Consider the following 19,987-nt stretch of genomic DNA (forward strand, 5'->3'; position numbering starts at 1 on the left):
TTCCTTTTGATGGCTGCATAATATTCCATTGTATATATATATATATATTACATCTTCTTTATCCATTCATCTGTTGATCGACATCTTGGCTCTTTCCACAGTTTGGCTATTGTGGACATTGCTGCTATAAACATCGGGGTGCACGTACCCCTCTGGATCCCTACATTTGTATCTTTGGGGTAAATACCCAGTAGCGCAATTGCTGGATTATATGGTAGCTCTATTTTCAACTTTTTGAGGAACCTCCATACTGTTTTCCAGAGTGGCTGCACCAGCTTGCATTCTCACCAACAGTGTAGGAGAGTTCCCCTTTCTCTGCATCCCTGCCAACATCTGTTGTTTCCTGGCTTGCTCATTTTAACCATTCTGACTGGTGTGAGGTGATATCTTATTGAGGTTTTGATTTGGATTTCCCTGATGCCAAGCGATGTTGAGTACTTTCTCATGTGTCTGTTGGCCATTTGGATGTCTTTTTTGGAAAAATGTCTGTTCATGTCTTCTGCCCATTTCTTGATTGGATCATTTGTTCTTTGGGTGTTGAGTTTGAGAAGTTCTTTACAGATTTTGGATACTATCCCTTTATCTGATATGTCATTTGCAAATATCTTCTCCCATTCTGTCGGTTGTCTTTTGGTTTTGTTGACTGTTTCTTTTGCTGTGCAAAAGCTTTTGATCTTGATGAAGTCCCAATAGTTCATTTTTGCCCTTGCTTCCCTTGCCTTTGTCAATGTTTCTAGGAAGAAGTTGGTGCGGCTGAGGTCGAAGAGGATTTTGATGGACTCCTGTCTCACATTGAGGTCTTTTGACCATTTGGAGTCTATTTTTGTGTGTGGTGTAAGGAAATGGTCCAGTTTCATTCTTCTGCATGTGGCTGTCCAATTTTCCCAACACCATTTGTTGAAGAGACTATCTTTTTTTCCATTGGATATTCTTTTCCTGCTTTGTCAAAGATGAGTTGACCATAGAGTTGAGGGTCCATTTCTGGGCTCTCTATTCTGTTCCATTGATCTATGTGTCTGTTTTTGTGTCAGTACCATACTGTCTTGATGATGACAGCTTTGTAATAGAGCTGGAATTCCGGAATTGTGATGCCGCCAGCTTTGCTTTTCTTTTTCAACATTCCTCTGGCTATTCAGGGTCTTTTCTGATTCCATACAAATTTTAGGATTATTTGTTCCATTACTTTGAAAAAAGTTGATGGTATTTTGACAGGGATTGCCTTAAATGTGTAGATTGCTCTAGGTAGCATTGACATCTCCACAATATTTGTTCTTCCAATCCATGAGCATGGAACGTTTTTCCATTTTTTTGTGTCTTCCTCAATTCCTTTCATGAGTATTTTATAGTTTTCTGAGTACGGATTCTTTGCCTCTTTGGTTAGATTTATTCCTAGGTATCTTACGGTTTTGGGTGCAATTGTAAATGGGATTGACTCCTTAATTTCTCTTTCTTCTGTCTTGTTGGTGTATAGGAATGCCACTGATTTCTGTGCATTGATTTTATATCCTGCCACTTTACTGAATTCCTGTATGAGTTCTAGCAGTTTTGGGGTGGAGTCTTTTGGGTTTTCCACATAAAGTATCATATCATCTGCAAAGAGTGAGAGTTTGACTTCTTCTTTGCCGATTTGGATGCCTTTTATTTCTTTTTGTTGTCTGATTGCTGTGGCTAGGACTTCTGGTACTATGTTGAATAGCAGTGGTGATAGTGGCCATCCCTGCCATGTTCCTGACCTTAGGGGGAAACTTCAGGCCATGTTTATCACTTAGTCTGTTGCTTTGGTAGACTATGACTTGAGAATGTTCCCTGTGAGCTGTATGGGATCATTTGAGATGTCCTTCCTGAGCATGATTGCCTGGCAAACATTTCTCTCCAGACACAAAAGTGTCCCTTGCCCTTGAGGAGGGAGTGTGGGTGGATGTAGTTCAGCCAGGAGTTTGTCTCCTTACCCCATCCCCTCACCTGAGCCCAGAGTGAAACTCTAAACATACTTATTAAGAACCTCTTGCTTTATGCTGACTAGTTTTTATACATTTTCCACTTTGGGGGGATGGAGGTGGGCTTTGGAGTCCCTAAAATAACTTTTAATGGAGCGCCTGTTGTTTCTTTCCCAAATTATTGTTCAGCATTGTATAATCATTTATACCATTTAGGACACCTAGAAAAGCAATTACCTAATTCTTCTCTCTAGAGGAGAAGGCGAGGCCATCCTAAAAAAAGACTCCTAACCTTCTTCACAATACAGAATTTTTATGAAAAGAGACGACTATATTTACTTTTCATCATGGGCTTTGGTTTGAAAATCCTTTCGTACTTCGCATCCCCAGCACTAAAATTTTAGAAGATGTTTAAGGCTCAGAGGAGGAATCTTCCATTACATTTTGAAAGTCTCAGAGTTCGTGCATAAGAACTGTTGATGCGTCTGGCCAGAGAGGTGGTTATCACCCTGTGGAAGGTCCAGAGTCCTGAGCACTTTCATCCGTAACTACTACCTGATATTTATAAAAACCGCTTTCGTTACTTACTAGGCCTTTACATAAAAATCTGCAAAGGAAATATAGTTGAAGTAGCATTTAAGGAACCAGGATAAAAATGGATCCATTCCAGTTGGGTGATGCCAAGGAGACCTACTGCAAAGAGAACGTGTATTTCCCGGCAGACTCCGGTATGCGATACCCCGTTGTCTCTGAGAGGGGACAGAGCCCTGCCCAAGATGGGCTCTACCAGGGCCAGGATGGGACTTGCTGTTCAGAAACCACTTGAATTTGAAAAATGGTGCAAAAGCAAAGTAGGAGGTGGAACGGAGAGCACAGTCTGGCCCATAAAAATACCTGCAACTTTCTGGAATTACCTAGTGGCATTCCCTAAGAGCAAAGAGGGAACTCTACTTTTTACAACCCACCCAGAAGTATGCAGAATGTGAGCATTCCTTATAATGGCACTTTACTGTTAGCACTGTATATACACTCAACCTCCCCTAATGCTGAGAAAAGGAAATTAGAGCCAGGACTCACAAGACAGAAACTGCCATCCCTAGATTACGACTTGGTTTATGTCATAAATGTCCTCTATCAGATGATATCAGATGATATATTGTGTCGGATTGCACAAATACCAAAAGCAGTTTGAAAAGCAATCTGCAACTGGCCCGAAGTATGGTTGGAAAACCATTCTCTCTCCTTTCTTCTGAAACTCATCCTTCCAGCCTCTTTCTGACAGCATGGCAGCACAGCCCCCACCCGCCACCTCTGTCCCTGTGGCCCACATTCACACCCCCGAACCCGTAGTTTCCACATTGAAATTTAAGAAATCGGGGGTTCCCTCAGCTGTTGCATTTTTTTTCTAACGTATGCTTTTATGTGAAGACCTGTTCAAAAGACCTATAGGAGTACAAATTATTTGTATATTTTCCTGTCAAGTTTTAAGGAATTATAAACCCTTATGAATAAATTACTGATGGGGGCAGCCTGGGCGGCTCGGCTGGTTGGGCATCCGACACTTGTTTGCAGCTCAGGTCTTGATCTCAGGGTTGTGAGTTCAGGCCCCCCATTGGGAGCGTGGAGCCCACTTTAAATAAATAGATAAATAAATAAATAAATAAATAAATAAATAAATAAATAAATCATAAATAAATAACTGATGACAGCAAGTAAATGACTCTTAGCTGTCTAAACTTGTATCTGAATTTCACATGCATCCCATTTTACCCCCACGAAGGCACCTTTGATCAAAGAATAAAGTTCCATTTTGATCAAACTAATGCAAAGTTATGAATAAAAATTCAACACCAAACGGACATTGGCCAGGCACACATAGTTTGGTGCTGATGTCAGATTGATTTTGCCAACTCCCTCGTGATTTTGTAAGTTTTTCTTAAAAGGCATTTTCAGATTAAACATAGCATAATTTTGAAGATGCAGGACTTGGAATCTGAGAGAAAGCAGGTTTGAATTCTGGATTTTTAATTTACTTCCATTACTAATTATTATTTGCATGCAAATCATTACTCATAGTTACCTTCTAGGTGTGTGCTAAGAATTACCTGGGGAAGGGCACCTGGGTGGCTCAGTCGGTTAAGCGACTGCCTTCGGCTCAGGTCATGATCCTGGAGTCCCGGGATCGAGTCCCGCATCGGGCTCCCTGCTCAGCAGGGGGTCTGCTTCTCCCTCTGCCCTCTTCCCTCTCTTGCTCTCTGTCTCTCATTCTCGCTCTCAAATAAATAAATAAAATCTTAAAAAAAAAAAAAAAAGAATTACCTGGGGAAAAAGTACGAACCGTGCTTAGAACAGGGTATGAAGTTGATAAATACTAGGTACTGTTCTTGCTCTTACTGGCAAGTGTTCATGAGCTCTTAGCGATGTTTAACTGCAAACCATTCACGTTTCGCAGTAAGACAGAGTTGACAAAATCTTCCCTGAATATTATTAACCCCAGAAACAGACAAACAGCAACCCTCCTTGCCTAAGATCTGGGAACTACCCGAATCACAGTGATCTATACTGCAGATGGGTGCTTTTCTCTTTGTTTTATTTGGATTTAGGTGCAGCTTGTTTCCTTATAATAGAAAAAGGTGTTTTTTCAATATTTATTTTCCTAAATAGCTATCAGAAACAAAGAGATAAATGAAGCCAGAATCGTTTCACATTTTATCAAGTTAACTAAACACTTAACACATGTTCATGTGGATCGTGCAGTACTTCTCAAAGGTCCAGGTTGTGGTTTTGATGGGGTTTCCTTCCCGGACTCCGAAACACACCAACGCATGTTAGTTCTGACCAAGGTTGGGTGTTTCTGGGCTTTGGGGGGATGAGGTTTTTAGTGCACTGGATGCGAGTCCTAAATGCAGCGCCCACTGCTTCTCGCTCTGTGCGCCTGGGGTTGAAGCTCTTGCTGGCCGGCTCTGTCTGCACCGCCTGCTGGTCCTGGTGGCAGAGGCCTCAGCGCCACCTAGTGTCCACTGGAAGCATAGCTAGACGGACTTCCTGCTCAGAACGGGCTCCCCTCCCACACTGCAGTCAATGACTACAGGGGACCACACAGTTGATTATGTTTTGTTTTTTTCTTTTTTAACTCTCTGTGTCATTGGATTTCGAAGCTTCAGGTTCTGATGAGCTACATCGACTCAAATGCCGTGTTACCTTTTGCATTCTCTCAAAGGCTCCCTCCAATACCGTTTTGCTCTACTGCAGACTTCTGTTGCTACGTTGTTATCACTTGCAGTTGTCATTGTGTAAAAGAGCTTTCTGGAAATGAGAGTTTCCTTATGATCCACTTGGCACCACGGCATGCTTCTCCCAGTACAGCATGTCCTGTATTAGAGACAGAACCCTTGTCATCCCTCCCGATTTTTTATTCTTCTCTTTTTTCAGATTGTCTACAAAGCCTGGCTGTGTTCCCAGTACTTTGAAGTCGCTCAGTTTAACTGCAGAAAGACAATTCCTTGCAAGCAATACTGTTTGGAGGTTCAGACGAGGTGTCCGTTTATATTGCCCGACAACGATGAAGTCATCTACGGGGGACTCTCCAGCTTCATCTGTACAGGTAGTGATGGTGGGAGCGGCCCAAAGCCTCTCCCGCCGCTCCGCTTTCCTGGGGGCGCTGGCTGGCTTTGTTGTTTCCTTCTGCAGATGGATGTAACCTTGAAGATATGCCTGGTAGTTTTCCGTGCTTTCCTCATAGGTGCCCTGAAAGAACTTGGTCTGGAAAGATCACATTATCTACAGAGTGCCTGTGACCCACAGGCATTAGCTTTGCAAAAGGATAATTCGGAGGGGAAAATGTTAGCAATCATGAGGTATGCTTGAATCTGACTTAGAGTAGTTGGATGCTGTGCGCATCTTTGCATTACATAAGAACAGAGGATGTGACAAGGCCAGTAAAATTATGCTGCTTCTTCACATGGGGCTATTTTTCTGAGAAGTTTTGTGTTCTTTTATCTTAAATAAGTGTCGAGAACATAAAGAACTGTCTACCTAAGTTACTCGTGTGTGTGTGTGTGTGTGTGTGTTAGAGATGCACAATAAGGGCTGGATACAATTTTATATTATATTCCCAATTAACAATGTTTACTTCTTTCAGCAAATGTCTCAGACTGGGCCAAACACCAATATCAGCATTCAGTTTCTGGATATTTATAAGCATTACATAATTTAGACACAGAATAAAATGTAAAGAACAAAAGTAATTTTTTTTTTTTTTAATAAATGGTGAGTAGACAAGTGAGAACAAGACACTTGGCTGTGGTGATGTGATGATCAGGGTTGTAGCTCTACAATACATCAGTACAAAAAGTGCTGTGTGGTCCTTGTTGTTAGATGCCTTCAGTTGCGGCAGGGTTAATTTTCAAGTTTTAAGGATAAAATGCTACCATACATATCGAGAAACATGAAAGTCTCCTTCATGCATTAGACTTTATGAAACCCCCTAAAAGGGTGCCATATTGAGATGCTCAACATGAGAGTTTATCAAATTAGTTCTAGATCACGTATTCATGTACCTATCCATTACCCATACTGTTCTAAGTGATAAGCTATCAAGAGACAGTTGACCAAATTTGTCCCTTAAGAATCTGCCTTAAGAACTGGATGACTATTTCCTGTGCTGCCCAGTCTTGTGGGAAGAACATCTAAGTGAAAGCTACGAGACGTGGACTTTTGTCCTATTTCTATTAAAGACATTCTCTCTGAGCCATCAGGTAGCTCCTCATTAGTAAATTAGTAATAGGTAATACCCTGCAGGCACATTTGCTATGAAGATTATGGGTAAGAGAGAAGCACAAGATATGTCATCAAAAGGCAATAGCCATTGTACATAAGAAAGTGATTTGTAGAATGTAAATGGATTTACCAATCATTTTTGTTATTCACTGAATGCTGAGGCCATTTTTCCAGCTCCTCTCTGGTGGGAAGACACAGCAAGAGTGAGAGAGAGAAGAGGGAAAGAGACAAAAAAGAAAGGGGGAGGAGGAAAGAAAGGAAGAAGGAGAGAAGGAAGGAAATAAATTAGTATCATCTCCCTTTGAATTTGAGCCGATATTCATCCAACACAGGCTGTTAATTTACTTGACATTCACAAAAAACTTTCCATAAATGGTCATCCAGATAAGGTCTTCAGCTCTTGACTGTGAGGTCAAGCAGGTGTCCATGATTTTAGGATTTCAGAGAAACTTGTGGCATTTCATGTAAAGGTTGTATGTTTGTTCATTCACATGCATATAGATTTTTTTTCCTAGAGAAGGTCAGAAGCTTTCACCAGGTTCTCAAAGTAGACAACAACCTCAAAACCTCAAATGAAGGACTAGATCATTGTCTTGATCTTCTCCTGTACCTGCTCTTTAATCTGTGTGTGTGGATCTGATATAGGTTTGAATATTTGTCCCTCTTCCTTGTACACTTTCAAAGTCACCAGAAAGCTAAAGATGGGATATAATCTCTTTCGCCCAACATGGGCAGAAAGTCCACCATATGTATATGTAATTTTTCAGGGTACGGTTGACACACAGTGTTACATTAGTTTCAGGTGTACAACATAGTGATTCAACAAGTTTATACATTATGCTCTGCTCACTGCAAGAGTAACTACCATCCATCACCATGCAACACTATTACAGTATCATTGACTATATTCTTATGCCTTATTCCTGTGACTTATTCATTTCATAACTGGAAGTCTGTACCTCCCACTCTCCTTCACCCATTTTGTTCATCCCCCCACACCCTCCCCCTCTGGCAACTATCAGTTTATTCTCTGTATTTATGGGTCTGTTTCTGCTTTTGTTTGTTTGTTTGTTTGGTTGGTTGGTTGGTTGGTTTTTTAGATTTCACATGTAAGTGAAATCATATGGTATTTGTCTTCCACCTTAAAGTCTTAATTGTCTTTGAGTTTTGAAAATTCAGCTTTTTCATAGCCATGGTTCTATCATTACAAGAAAGAGACAGGAAAAGGGAGGTGTGTCACTGAGTTCGGAGAAAATGCCATGGAGCCTAGAAGATTTTCGGGAGCATCACTCAGTACCCAGAACCTAACTCCTCATTCACCACTCTCCCTTGAGCTCTTGTTCCTTTCACTACTCAGCTTCTCAAAAATGTGCAAAATAAATTCTGAAGGCATTTTATTTTGAAGTTCTACAAAATTTTTTGACAAAAAAGATACTAATCTTCAGATTGAGCTTCTTTTCTAAGGTGTGACCCAGGCCTTCTTGAAGAAGTCTTATCTCTCTTGGTAACTAGCAGCCACCATTTCTCCCTCAGATGTCCCTTGAATTGTGCTGCTGGACCTGAACAAGAGAGATGTTTCTACTGAGGCCAGTCACTTGCTGGCTTGTCACTACTGAGGATGGTTCCAAACACGACCCCCAGAATAGCATCCTTCTGGGAAGAAGTTAGCCCAAAACACAGCTCCCAGGGACCAAGGGGCTTGTCACACTTCCAGAGAAACTAGGAAGACTTTTATAAGTATAGCGTTTATTCTCAAACATTGTCACACAATTTTTGGCTGCTCATCTCTTACAGATGGACATGAAGATCTAAATAAGTCACCTTTTAGATGGAGTGCATATGAATCATGTCAGGTGCCTTTATGCATTTTGAATGAAATGTCTTCAGTACTCAGGCAGGATTGAACTAAATATAGTAGAGAAATAGGATTTTTTTTTTCTAGTTTCCCAACTGGCTGCAGATAACCTAAGGCCCCCTGGGATGGCAGGCTCACAGCAACTCTGCATGTTCTCAAGCGGTCGTAGACCTGTAGGACTTCTTCCTTTATTTTTTTTTTTTTAAGATTTTATTTATTTATTTGAGAGAGAGAATGAGATAGAGAAAGCATGAGAGAGGGGAGGGTCAGAGGGAGAAGCAGACTCCCCGCCGAGCAGGGAGCCCGGTGCGGGACTTGATCCAGGGACTCCAGGATCATGACCTGAGCCGAAGGCAGTCGCCCAACCAACTGAGCCACCCAGGCGCCCCTATGACTTCTTCCTTTATTGAAATAGAACTAAACACAGTTCTAGGAAAAGAAATTAACCAATAGGTTGGTCTTAATCTTGCCTTCAGTAATTCCTCTTTTTTGTTTTAATTTGATGATTTTTCCATTCTGTATAGTGAAAAATATATAATCGTTTATCATCAAGAGTTGAATGAATCGATGGAGTGCCCTGCAAATTCCACATATTTTAATATGGAGGTTTCCCTACTATTGGAAATAAGTCCAATTCACAAATTCCAGAAGAATAGAGAACCCCTCTAGAATCAGCCTCAAAAAAGGATTCAGTAAGCACATTCCTACAGATGGCTTATTGCCAGATGCTGTCTGAGGGAGGATCAATTTTGTTCAAGGTTCTTCTCCATGGTAACAAACCAGTGGTGTGGTGATGACTTTTCCATAGAGTCCTCTGCATCCAGCCTTTTAGGGATGTGGGATTATAGGACATTCAGTTCTTCCTCTCATAGATGCTTTTATTACCTATATACTGACACTCAGGATTCCTGTCATCTGCCCAAAAAGGGCATCTCAGCCCTTGGGTTCAGCTTTGGTGACAGTTGTTAGATTCAATGTTTAGTGCATCATTGTGTATGATGTTTGCACTACTTACCCATCTCCTAAATTTGAATGTTTTAATTTTTTTGTTTTGATCACCTGTTACTTCATGTGTCTATGATCCTTCGTAAGCCCATCACTTACGAAAATAGCCAAAATATGCGAGAATGCATATCTACTGCTATTCAGTGTCTTTGACTGAGGATTTTGCAGAAGGTCATGGCCAAATGTTCTAACCACAAACGTAGACAACAGGAAGAGTGCCTCTGTGTATGTTTAATTTTGATTCTGTTTTAGGAGATAAAGGAAAGACACTTTGCCTGAGATTGCTCTTGGGTTTTTTTTTCTTTTAAAGAATAGAACAGACACATTACTGAAGGCGTATTTGAAAAATTAACTGGGGAAAAATTCTGACGTGCTGTCAGGGTGAAAGCTGTCTTTTAATGTTAGGCGTTATTGAGCTAAAACTTTCCAAGGTGGGTTCTGTTCTTGAGCTCAGTTCACATAATGCACTGCTATTTTAGAAACCCCATTTCTTCATCTTCAAAGTGCAGGGGTGGAGTCGTTCGTAGATTCTAGATGTCAACCCATCACTGTGGTAATTATGCGGGTTTCCCCCTGCACCCTCCCTCGCCTTGCTCTAGCATACCCAGGAGAAATCCCTGATTGCTTACCTGTAACAGTGAACCAACATGAGGGAAACAGAAGTAACAGAGGATCACAGGCTGTGGGTGCTATGGTAACAAACATTATGAAAATTACTATTTGATTGATAGATAAAATAGAGTCGACAGGATTTGCTGCTCTGTTTTTCATAAATTATTGGAAGAAAGAAGGTAAAGTTGGTCTGCTGGGGGTTACTGACAAAGGAGATAAAACATATTTTGAGAAATCTCTGTAAATTCTGCATTTCATTTTGGGGGCTGTGACAAGAATAAGGTGATGTTTCTGTCTCTGGGGGGAACGCAGTGGTGCTCTTGCTGGTGATGGGGACAGGGCTGATTAGACGTGGTGGAGGACGCGCGCCCCCTGGTGGCGCCGCTGCGCTACTGCAGCCGGCGGGGGTCGCCTGCAGGCATGAGGAGGAGCGGGACCTCCGGAGAGAAAGAGGGGAGGAAATCCTTTGATGTGCATATTGTTCAAATTAAAGAGGAATTTTTTAATGTCTTATGTCTCATAATTCACATGAGAGCATTCACAACTGGGAAAGATTACTTCCAAAATCCACTTCTGACATGACTGGGAGCTGATACAGATTTTTTTTTTTTAGTAACATAAAAGATTTTCTCATTAAAAGAAGTATGTTAGTGGAAAAACCAGCTGCCCATGGGTTTTAATTTGTACACCTGCACTGTCTTAAATTTCTGTATTTTCCTCAGTGTGTGAATATGTTTCACTGTTTCCTAGAACGTGGAGGAGGGGCAGTTCTGAGAACAGAATGACCAACTGACACTTTTGTTCAGCGCCATTTATTGTCACAGACCTTCTAATCAATATATAAAAAAATAGAGACATTTGAGGGGAGATGGCATGACTAGAATCAAATAAGGAAAAATGAAATTGGGTTATTAAAAAAAAAACTTAAGTAGAATGTAGTAACTTTGTGTATTATGGACGTCTTCTTCCATTAAAACATAGTACTTTTTGAGGTTTATTCACCTTCACATATTCAGGTCTGAGTTCAGCTCTTCATCCTCAAGACTGTCGTTCCCGATGCCATTCCGACATATTCCCAACAGCTCAGGCTAGCCTCGAACAAAGGGATAATGTGGGGAACAGGCACTGAATAGCAGTTAGGATGTCTGGATTCTACCCATAACTGTGAATTTTGGAAAGTCGTGCCCTCTAGAAGGTTTCCATGTCCTCATCTCTCCAAGTGGCTAACAGAATCCGGAGTTTAATGGGGACCATTTCTGGTCCATCATGGTCCTTGTGGAAAGTGCCGTCGCTCCAGAGCAAAAGCAAGACCACGCTCATTCCCACCAGGGCAGAAAGACACCTGGCTCCTGAATGATCCCAGGAGGAACTGTGGATAAAATCATCTAGTTCCCACCTTGCTGATAATGGGGATCATACCCTTCACAAGCCTGCTCACCGGGACCAACTCGGGGGGAATTCTAACAGAGCTCAAGGTGTCCTCCCGTGTTCCATCCATATGCCTCATCTGATCAAAGAGAAGAAGAACTGGAAGGGGTTAGACCAGGGAACCTCAAGGAACCAGGCGTGGAACCAGCCCCAAGAAGCATGCAGCCTGGGTTACGGTGAGCTCGGAGCTTGCTGCTCAGGAGAGCCAACAAGGGCCGCACCTGTGTCCATTTCCTGGCCTGCCATCGGGTAGGTGAGCCCTGCAGGTGGACTGAGCAGAAAGCTAGCCTCTCTGGTGCCACCTCCTAGAGAGGCTGCGAGTGACATCCACCCACAGTCGCCCGTTAACCTACAGCACAAGGGACCCTTCCTGTATCTGACAGTTACGTCTAGTCCTCTCTGAACCACCCAGGATGAAGAGCCACCCCCTGTTCAAGCCAGAGCTGTTGACTGCGACCCTAACAGAGGGGCGGTGCCGGGCACTGGGGCGGCGAGTTGGTTAGTGTAGACTTAGGTGGAAGTTGAATCAAACTGTCAGAGATTCTCTCTAGAGCGAGAAGGGGGATGAAATACATGTCCTCGGGCAGGTTTCCCAGACCTGCGTGGGACTGATAAGACTCAGAAGTACTTAGAGCTGGCATGGTGGTGGGTACGGAGGTAAGGCAAGGGAGGAATGCAAAGTGTGAAACTTCAGTTAGGAAGGGTTGGGCAAAGAAGGATCTTCCAGAACAAGCAAAATCTTATTTAATGAAGGTGTGTGTCCCTGCTTTGTCTGGATTCAACATCTCTGTGGATCATCTGTATCCTCCTTGGAGCTGTTCTGGATACTGAGCTGCTTTAGATATTGCAAGTATCTTACAGGATTATAGAAGTCAGTCAATTTCAGAACCAGCCTGAATTACAGAAGTCATGCAGTCTGATAGAACACTGTTATTCCAGAAAGAAGAGTAGACCCACATTCCCTGGCTGTTAGTTCAGTGTTTGTATTACTAGCTCAACAGGAAATGACCCGTCAGCCCATCCTGAGATTAGCCTGCAAGCTGTTGTTTTCTTCCCGCACAACAACTGGAGAGAGCGGGTCTGGAGGTGAAAGAGAGGACCGACCCCAACTCACAGCCTGTGTAACACGTCTTCAGCCGTTCAACACACACACCCTCCTTCACGACATCACCTATCACATTAAAAATGAGCATTACAAGTGTTCTCTGCCCAGCCCATTTTTTTTCTGGTTGAAGGAAAGAGAACTGCCAAGCTCTCGTCTCTGGAAAATGTGCGGAGACGGCTAACTTTTTCAGATCAGTTAACAAGGTTTTTAGGTTGCATACACACAGACATGCACACGTGTTAGTGCGAAGGGTCATGACAAAGACCCAAAGTCTCTAAAATGTTCGTGTAAATATTGTCCATCTAAATGACCTTCTTCTACTTTGTGTTTGGTCATAAATGTATGTTTGTGTCCTGTAAAGAAATAATACATTAGATAAACTTTAAAAAGGAAAATGAATGAATTTTTCTCAAGTTTGAACTCCTCTGGTTTTTTTTTTTTTCTTTTTTTGATGGTTTGGCTTGAAATTACCAGAAGAGATGGTGATTGTTAATTGATAATAATATGATTATCAGGTAATCATAATGTCTACTCTTTAGGAAAATAATATTAGAACATGTCTTCAATGTACACTTTCTTCAAATTAGTATAATTTAGAAACTCGGTTTTTATATTTATGATGCAGTCACTGTTCAAAATAATTTTTAAATTTTCTTTGAAAATAATTTTCATCGGGGCGCCTAAGTGGCTCCTACTGTAAGCATCTGCCTTTGGCTCAGGTCGTGATACCGGGGTCCTGCGATCGAGCCCCAGATCAGGCTCCCTGCTCAGTGGGGAGTCTGTTTGTCCCTCTGCCCCACCTCCCCACTCATGCTCTCTCTCAAATAAAACAAAATCTTTAAAAAAAAAAAAGAAAAGAATTTTCAGTCTACAACATTCTCTTTATGTTTTAGGAGATTTATCTGCATGTGTAAGTGCGTACACATCCACACATACACAGACATATAGCCATATATATATATAATTAATTTATATATACAAGTCACATATATATTTAAATATGCATATAAGTAAAAGAGCTAAATTTCACAAGTAATGCAGGTAATTATAAAAGGAAATATGTTTAAAAATCGACAGTCGGTTTTTAAGCGTGGCTTTAAATTTAGCTTTAAAGCCAATTCCAAAAACAGGAGTGAGTCCAATTTAGGAAAGACAGCATGGATGGAATGTAATGTTTAACCTCCCCAAAGGAAAGCTTGAACATACAAAGCCCGGTTGAGAATAAAACTTCTAGGATGCTATTTAAGACAACGGTTTTATTGCCTTAATTACCCTATTGGTTGCACTACCTTCCAGTCCCGAATGTGCCATATTGTCTCTTCATTAACCGGTTTGATGCTGCCCAAAGTCAAGCACAGAGTCTGAAAACCCTGGCTTCCCCACGACACTCATTCCCTCTAGTGAGTGTAGGGTTCTGGCTACCCTTCATTAGCATTCCCTCCTTACCGAACATTTCATTATCAGAGGGGAAGCAAAGCTTTGTTGGATTGACTTGGGACGTTTGCCATGATTCTGTCTTTCTTTGTGTATGTGGGCTTGGAAAGCCCCAGAAAGTCCAGCTCCCTCCTCCACCTTTGGGGACAAACATTGCAAAGGAAATTAAAATAATTTCAACCACAAGAGAAATAATTGTCCTGAGATAGGATCTGCTTCTTCCTGCATCACGAATTCTTGCAGAGATCACTTAAAAATGTAGAGTCCCATTTTGAACGTGCAGAGCCAATGTGGAGTCTGATCTCTTCCAAGGTCTAATGTTACATGCACGTAAGTAGTTAAAGTCCACGTCTTTGCCAAACACACGGTGTGGTATATAGGCCAGTTTTCAGGAACTGGATACAAAGCCACATTAGTTTTTCACCAGCTGTCCTTTCTCTTGCAATGTCCTTCTCTGTCTGCCGGGATGGTCGGTATTCATGGGCACTGCGTCCTGCCCCACTCACCCCCCTGCTCTTCCATCTTGCAGTTTGACAGTAAAGTTGCTGCCCACTGCATCCATGGATAGGAGCAAAATCTTATGATCCCACTGATGATCACTGAGACTAAAGCATCTAGGACATACACTTGAAATAAGTACATTGTATTTGCTTATTTTCGAATTGGTAATACATGCACATGCACAATGTCTGAAAGATACGAAGGAGTGGAAATGAAGCCAAGTCCTTCCCCACTCCACCCGGCAACACAGTTGTCGGCTAGAAATGTATCATTATCCAACCAGTTCCAAATCGATGGCTTTTTAAAAAAAATTTTTTTAAGATTTTATTTAGGTAATTTCTAATCTGTTATTAAATCCAGTTTGGCAAGAGCTGTTTTTGGTGCTGTATCGTTTCCTACACTTCTGATGTTATCTGTGGGGTAAATTCTGCACCAAGAGGTGGAGGTGGGCTTGCTGGGTCAGCATTTGGAAGAAACTCACCATGTGGCCCATTCAGGGCAAGGATCATCCCTTTCTCAAAGTCCTGGTGCCCTTAGATGGTCCCTAAGCTCCTGCACCAGGTTAGATTCATCCCCTGTGACCCACTTGCCCTGCCAGCCTCACTTGCCATCCCTTCTCCCATGGTGCCCAGCGCTCTCAATGCCATCCAGCGAGAGCGTTGCCCCTGCCGGGCACGCCCTTCTCCATACCTTCACCTGGCTAACCCTTTGCATCTGTCATTCTCTTAGGAGGCCCCTGACACCCTGAGTTTGGGCTGTGCCCCTGTCTTTTAACCCCGCTGTGCTGGAGGGCACTTCCTCACGCAGGACCGGCCCATCCTCCCCACCTCACAGTGAACTGGATGGGGCCAGAACTTAATGTTGCTTCTGACCGTGTCCCCAGGGCCCACAAAAGTGCCTTACACAGAGTGCTCAGTAGACAACTACCTAATGGATGAATTAATGGGTAACAGCCCAAGGGGGTCTGTGGTGGTCCCCGTTGTAAGCAAGGAGAGGCCCCCTGAGGTGGGGAAGTGCCTCAGGAAGGCAGGGTGGTGTAAGGAATGTCCTGAGAGCCTGCAGGTGCCTTCCGCCTGTATCCTTCTGCCTGCGACATCACGAGGACGCACACAAAAGGGGACTGACAGTTAGGTGTACTTTAACAAAATATTCCCCTGTGGAGACAAGAGAAAGTCAGCATTTCACTTTAAAGCGATCTGTTCCTTCATGTTCCATCCCCGCCATATGCATTATGAAGACTCGTGTTGAATGGAGTTCAGACCATCATCCCGCACCTCGCTTAGTCAGCACAGCCTGGAGCACTGAGACTTTACAAAAGCCTAGTAAATGATGTGATATCTCACCTTATGGGATTTACATTTTAAATGCCACCCCCCCCATCAAACTGAGTGTCATAATTCTGTCTCTGGCCCCCTAAATTCATAGGTTAATGTCCTAACCCCCTAGTGCCTCAGAATGTGACCTTATTTGAAAGTAGGGTCCTTATGGAAGTAATCATGTTAAAATAAGGTCATTAGCCTGGGCCCTCATCCAATATTGATTAATGTATGCATTAGTTTGCTAGGACTGCCATAACAAAATGCCACTGACAGGGTGATCAAAACAACAGAAATTAACTTCTTTATAGTCCTGGAGGCTGGAGTCCAAAATCAAAGGGCTGGCGGGTTTGGTTTCTCCTAAGGTCTCCTGTTTGTCCACTTTCTTGCGGTGTCTTCACATTGTCTTCCCTTCGTATGCGTTCCTGGTGTCTCCCTCTGTGTCCAAATGTCCTCTTTCTCTAAGGATATTGGTCAGATCAGATTAAGAGCCCCCCCACAAAGACCTCATTTTAAAATAATCACCCCTTTAAGGGGCCTATCTCCAAATATGACCTCATTTTGTGGTACTGGAAATTAGGACTTCAACATACAATTTTAGGGGACAGAGTTCTCCCACAAGAGCAGGCTCATAAAATAGGGAAATTTGGACACACAGAGAGAAGACTCTGTGAAGAGGCACAGGGAGAAGACAGTCATCTGCCAACCAACCAGCCAACACCCTGACCTTGGACTCCCGGCACCCAGAACCAGGAGACCAAACATCCCTGTTGTTCAAGTCCCCCTCTGTGGCACTGTGTCATGGCAACTCCAAGCAATGACTAGCAATTTTGGAGTAAAACAGATACATTCAATATTGTTTGTTCAAGGATAGAATAATGTCTAAGTCTTATATGAAGACAAATTTTGCGTACTTCAAAAGTTCTGGAGGATTAGAGGAGAGGAAGCAATAAAAAGGAATTATAGAGGCAATGAGAGAGCTCAGCAGAGAGGATTTAGAGGATAATACTTATGTAGGGAGAGTAATAATGAAGAAAAGAGAGTATTAACCATTACAGATCATTTTTAATTGTAAGATAAAATTATTTTAGTAAATTTCATGAATCTCCTTTTGAGGGAGTTTAGAAGCACAAGCAGTTTGAAAGGCTGTAGAGTGTTCTGTGTCCATGTTTTCATGGTCCAACAATTAGAAGATTTTAAAGTCTGAATCTGAAATCTGTGGTTCTCAGGAAACTGCTGTTAGAGCACTTTTGTTTTAGAAAAATCTAGCCACTCTCTGTACTTTCTGTTCAATATTGCTGTGAACCTAAAACTGCTCTAAAAAAATTAAGTGTATTGTAAATGGGGGGGGGGGAACTCTAGCTAAATAAACTTTCCATCTCTAGATAAGTTGTCTCCCATTTGGAAATGTGATTGTTCTAATCACTTCTAACCTACTCTTGTAGCGGAAGGAAATATAACATTTAACAGTTGTACTAAATTTGTGGACAGCTTTTGAATTCTAAATCTTAATCCTTTCAAAAAGAATGGTTTATATCTATGTTCATTGCTGTTATTCTTTCCAAAAAGAGGTAATTTTTGAAAGCTTGGATAAACTGCCATCAGGGAAAAGCATTGAATGTATTGAAAAATCATGAGCTCCATCAAGTAGCACTAACAGAAGCAAACGTGAGCATGTAACTAGGGGACTCCTTTTCTGAAATTGTGAAGTCTCTTGGCTAAAAGGACCCTGGCGGTCACCCAGCGCCGTGGTGGGTCTCACGCTGGCTCCAAGGACAGCTCCCTGGACTGAGGGAGAACTGAAGTGTCACTGGAAACCAGTCCAGTGATGACTCAGAAATGTCTGCAGGGTGAAGAAGCAGGCAGGGACTTGCCTGACTCATATTTGTCCAACACAATAGCTCAATGGTTAAATCTGGCAGATAAGAACACTGAAGAGTAGGGAAATTAGGAAGCCTTCCCAAGTTTCCATGGAAGCCAGTGGGAGAAACCACAAGAAAAGCCACAGGAGAAGCCATGGCATCTGACTTCCTGCGCAGCACAGCACCTGCTCTCGCTCACTGGTCCTTTTCACCAGGACTTTACTTTGTAACTGCCATAGCTGACCTTCCCCTCACTGTGACTTTCTTACCACACACTTGACTCCAGAAGGTCATGAGCTTTTCTGGCTTTTATTGTAAAATACCTGCTATGCTAGAGAGAAATGTCCAAGCATAAAGGTGGTGAAAGTATTTAAAATCATATTCTTGGGGTGCCTTGGTGGCTCAGTTGGTTAGGTATCTGACTCTTGGTTTTGGTTCAGGTCATGATCTCAGCATCCTGAGATCACACTGGGCATGGAGCCTGCTTAAGATTCTCTCTCCCTCTCCCTCTGTGCCTCCCCCAACCCATCTCTCAAATAAATAAATAAATCTTTTAAAAAATTATATTCTTTCTCCTCCATATTTTACCTCCCAAAAAGCATGTTCTATGTCCTTTCCTCCTAAGTATTTTCTTTTGCATTTTCACACATTCAACAAAAATTTCTAAGGACCCATTGCATTAATTTTCTATTGCTGCCCTAACAAACTGTCACAAATACAGTGTTTAGAGGCTTAAAACAGCACAAATATGTTATCTTACAGTTGTGGACACAGATCTTACCAGGCTAAAATCAAGATGTCTGAAGGCTGTGTTCCTTCTAGAGGCTTGAGAAGAAGATCCAGATTCCTGATCATTCTGATTGTCGGCAGAATTCATTCCCTTGCTGTTGTCGGACCAAGGTCCCCTTTTCATGCTGGCTGTGTGCTAGGAGAGCTCCCAGCTTCTAAAAGCCACCCACATCCCTTGGTTTGTGGTTCCCCATCTCCATGTTCAAAGTCAGCAACGGTGGAGAAGGTTCACCCATCACATCTCTCTTACCCATGATTTAGACTCCTTTCCATTTTAAGAGCTCATGTGATTAGATTAGTCTCACTTGGATAATCTCCCTATTTGAAGGTTGGCTAATGAGCAACCTTAATTCCATCTGCATCCCTAATTCCTTTTTGCCATGTAACCAGATATTAACAGGTTCTGGGATTCAGATGTGGACGTCTCTGGGGGGCGGGCATCATTTTGCATACATCTATTATCAAGCATTGTGCCAGATGCTGGTGATAGAAAGATTAATAGATGTGGTTCCTAACCTAAGAAACACATGTTCATTTGTAGAAGTGAACAAATTACAGAAAAGCTGGACTGGCATTATTACATGTAAAATATGAACTGAGTACAGAGGAGGAAGGGCATAATTCACTATATCTCCCTAACTTTTCTTGGAAGTAAATATGGAGAGTATTATTATCACAAATGCATAGACATGAGAAAGGGCTACAGAAAAACTAGATTTCCGTGGGTTTAAACAGGTTATTTCCCAAGCAAAGATAAAATCCATGAAGAAGATTTAATTCACTGCTTTTTAATTCTTTAGATACCAATATTAGCACTTTTTTACATTGGTTCTTTTTATTTCTCCTTTCTATTGCCTCCTAACATCTACTTTTAATTTAATACATAATCTTTTCTTTTTTCCTTCCTTTCTTTCTGTCATCAGCCATGCACATTCTCCTTTTCCTGCATCTGTTTCTTGCATGAAATACAGAATTTTTAAGAATGCTGTTTTGCCCACATGGGATAGGATGGCTGACAAATCAAACAACACAGATGTCAAGTGGAGGGAACCAAGTGAGCATACCTCCTCCACACATTAGTTTATATTGTATTGCCTCTGAGAAACATTTACTTCACAACGCATTCCTACTAGTCTTCCTATCTTCCCAGCTTAGTAGGTCTTCTACCAAACCCATATTCTCAGTCTCTCAAATAAGAGTTGTAACTAAGTGTCAAATCCTGTTATTTTTCAAAAAGAAGAAGAAGAAGGGGGAAAGGGAAGGGGAAGAAGAAGGGAAAGGGACAGAGGAGGAGGAGGAGGAGGAGGAAGAAGAAGAAGAAGAAGAAGAAGAAGAAGAAGAAGAAGAAGAAGAAGAAGAAGAAG

At 42.0% G+C, this 19,987-nt stretch overlaps 1 protein-coding gene across 1 annotated transcript in view; it reads left to right on the forward strand.

Moving 5' to 3' along the window:
- FAM155A (family with sequence similarity 155 member A) overlaps positions 1-19,987 on the forward strand; it is a 611,294-nt gene that overhangs the window by 577,246 nt on the left and 14,061 nt on the right. The window contains exon 2 of the mRNA XM_035003783.1: positions 5,370-5,541. Coding sequence (XP_034859674.1) covers positions 5,370-5,541 — 172 coding nt within the window. The remainder of the gene's footprint in view (positions 1-5,369; positions 5,542-19,987) is intronic.

Source organism: Mirounga leonina, unplaced genomic scaffold (assembly GCF_011800145.1).
Source record: "Mirounga leonina isolate KUSES-001 unplaced genomic scaffold, KU_Mleo_1.0 Mir_127, whole genome shotgun sequence".
Lineage (NCBI taxonomy): Eukaryota > Metazoa > Chordata > Mammalia > Carnivora > Phocidae > Mirounga > Mirounga leonina.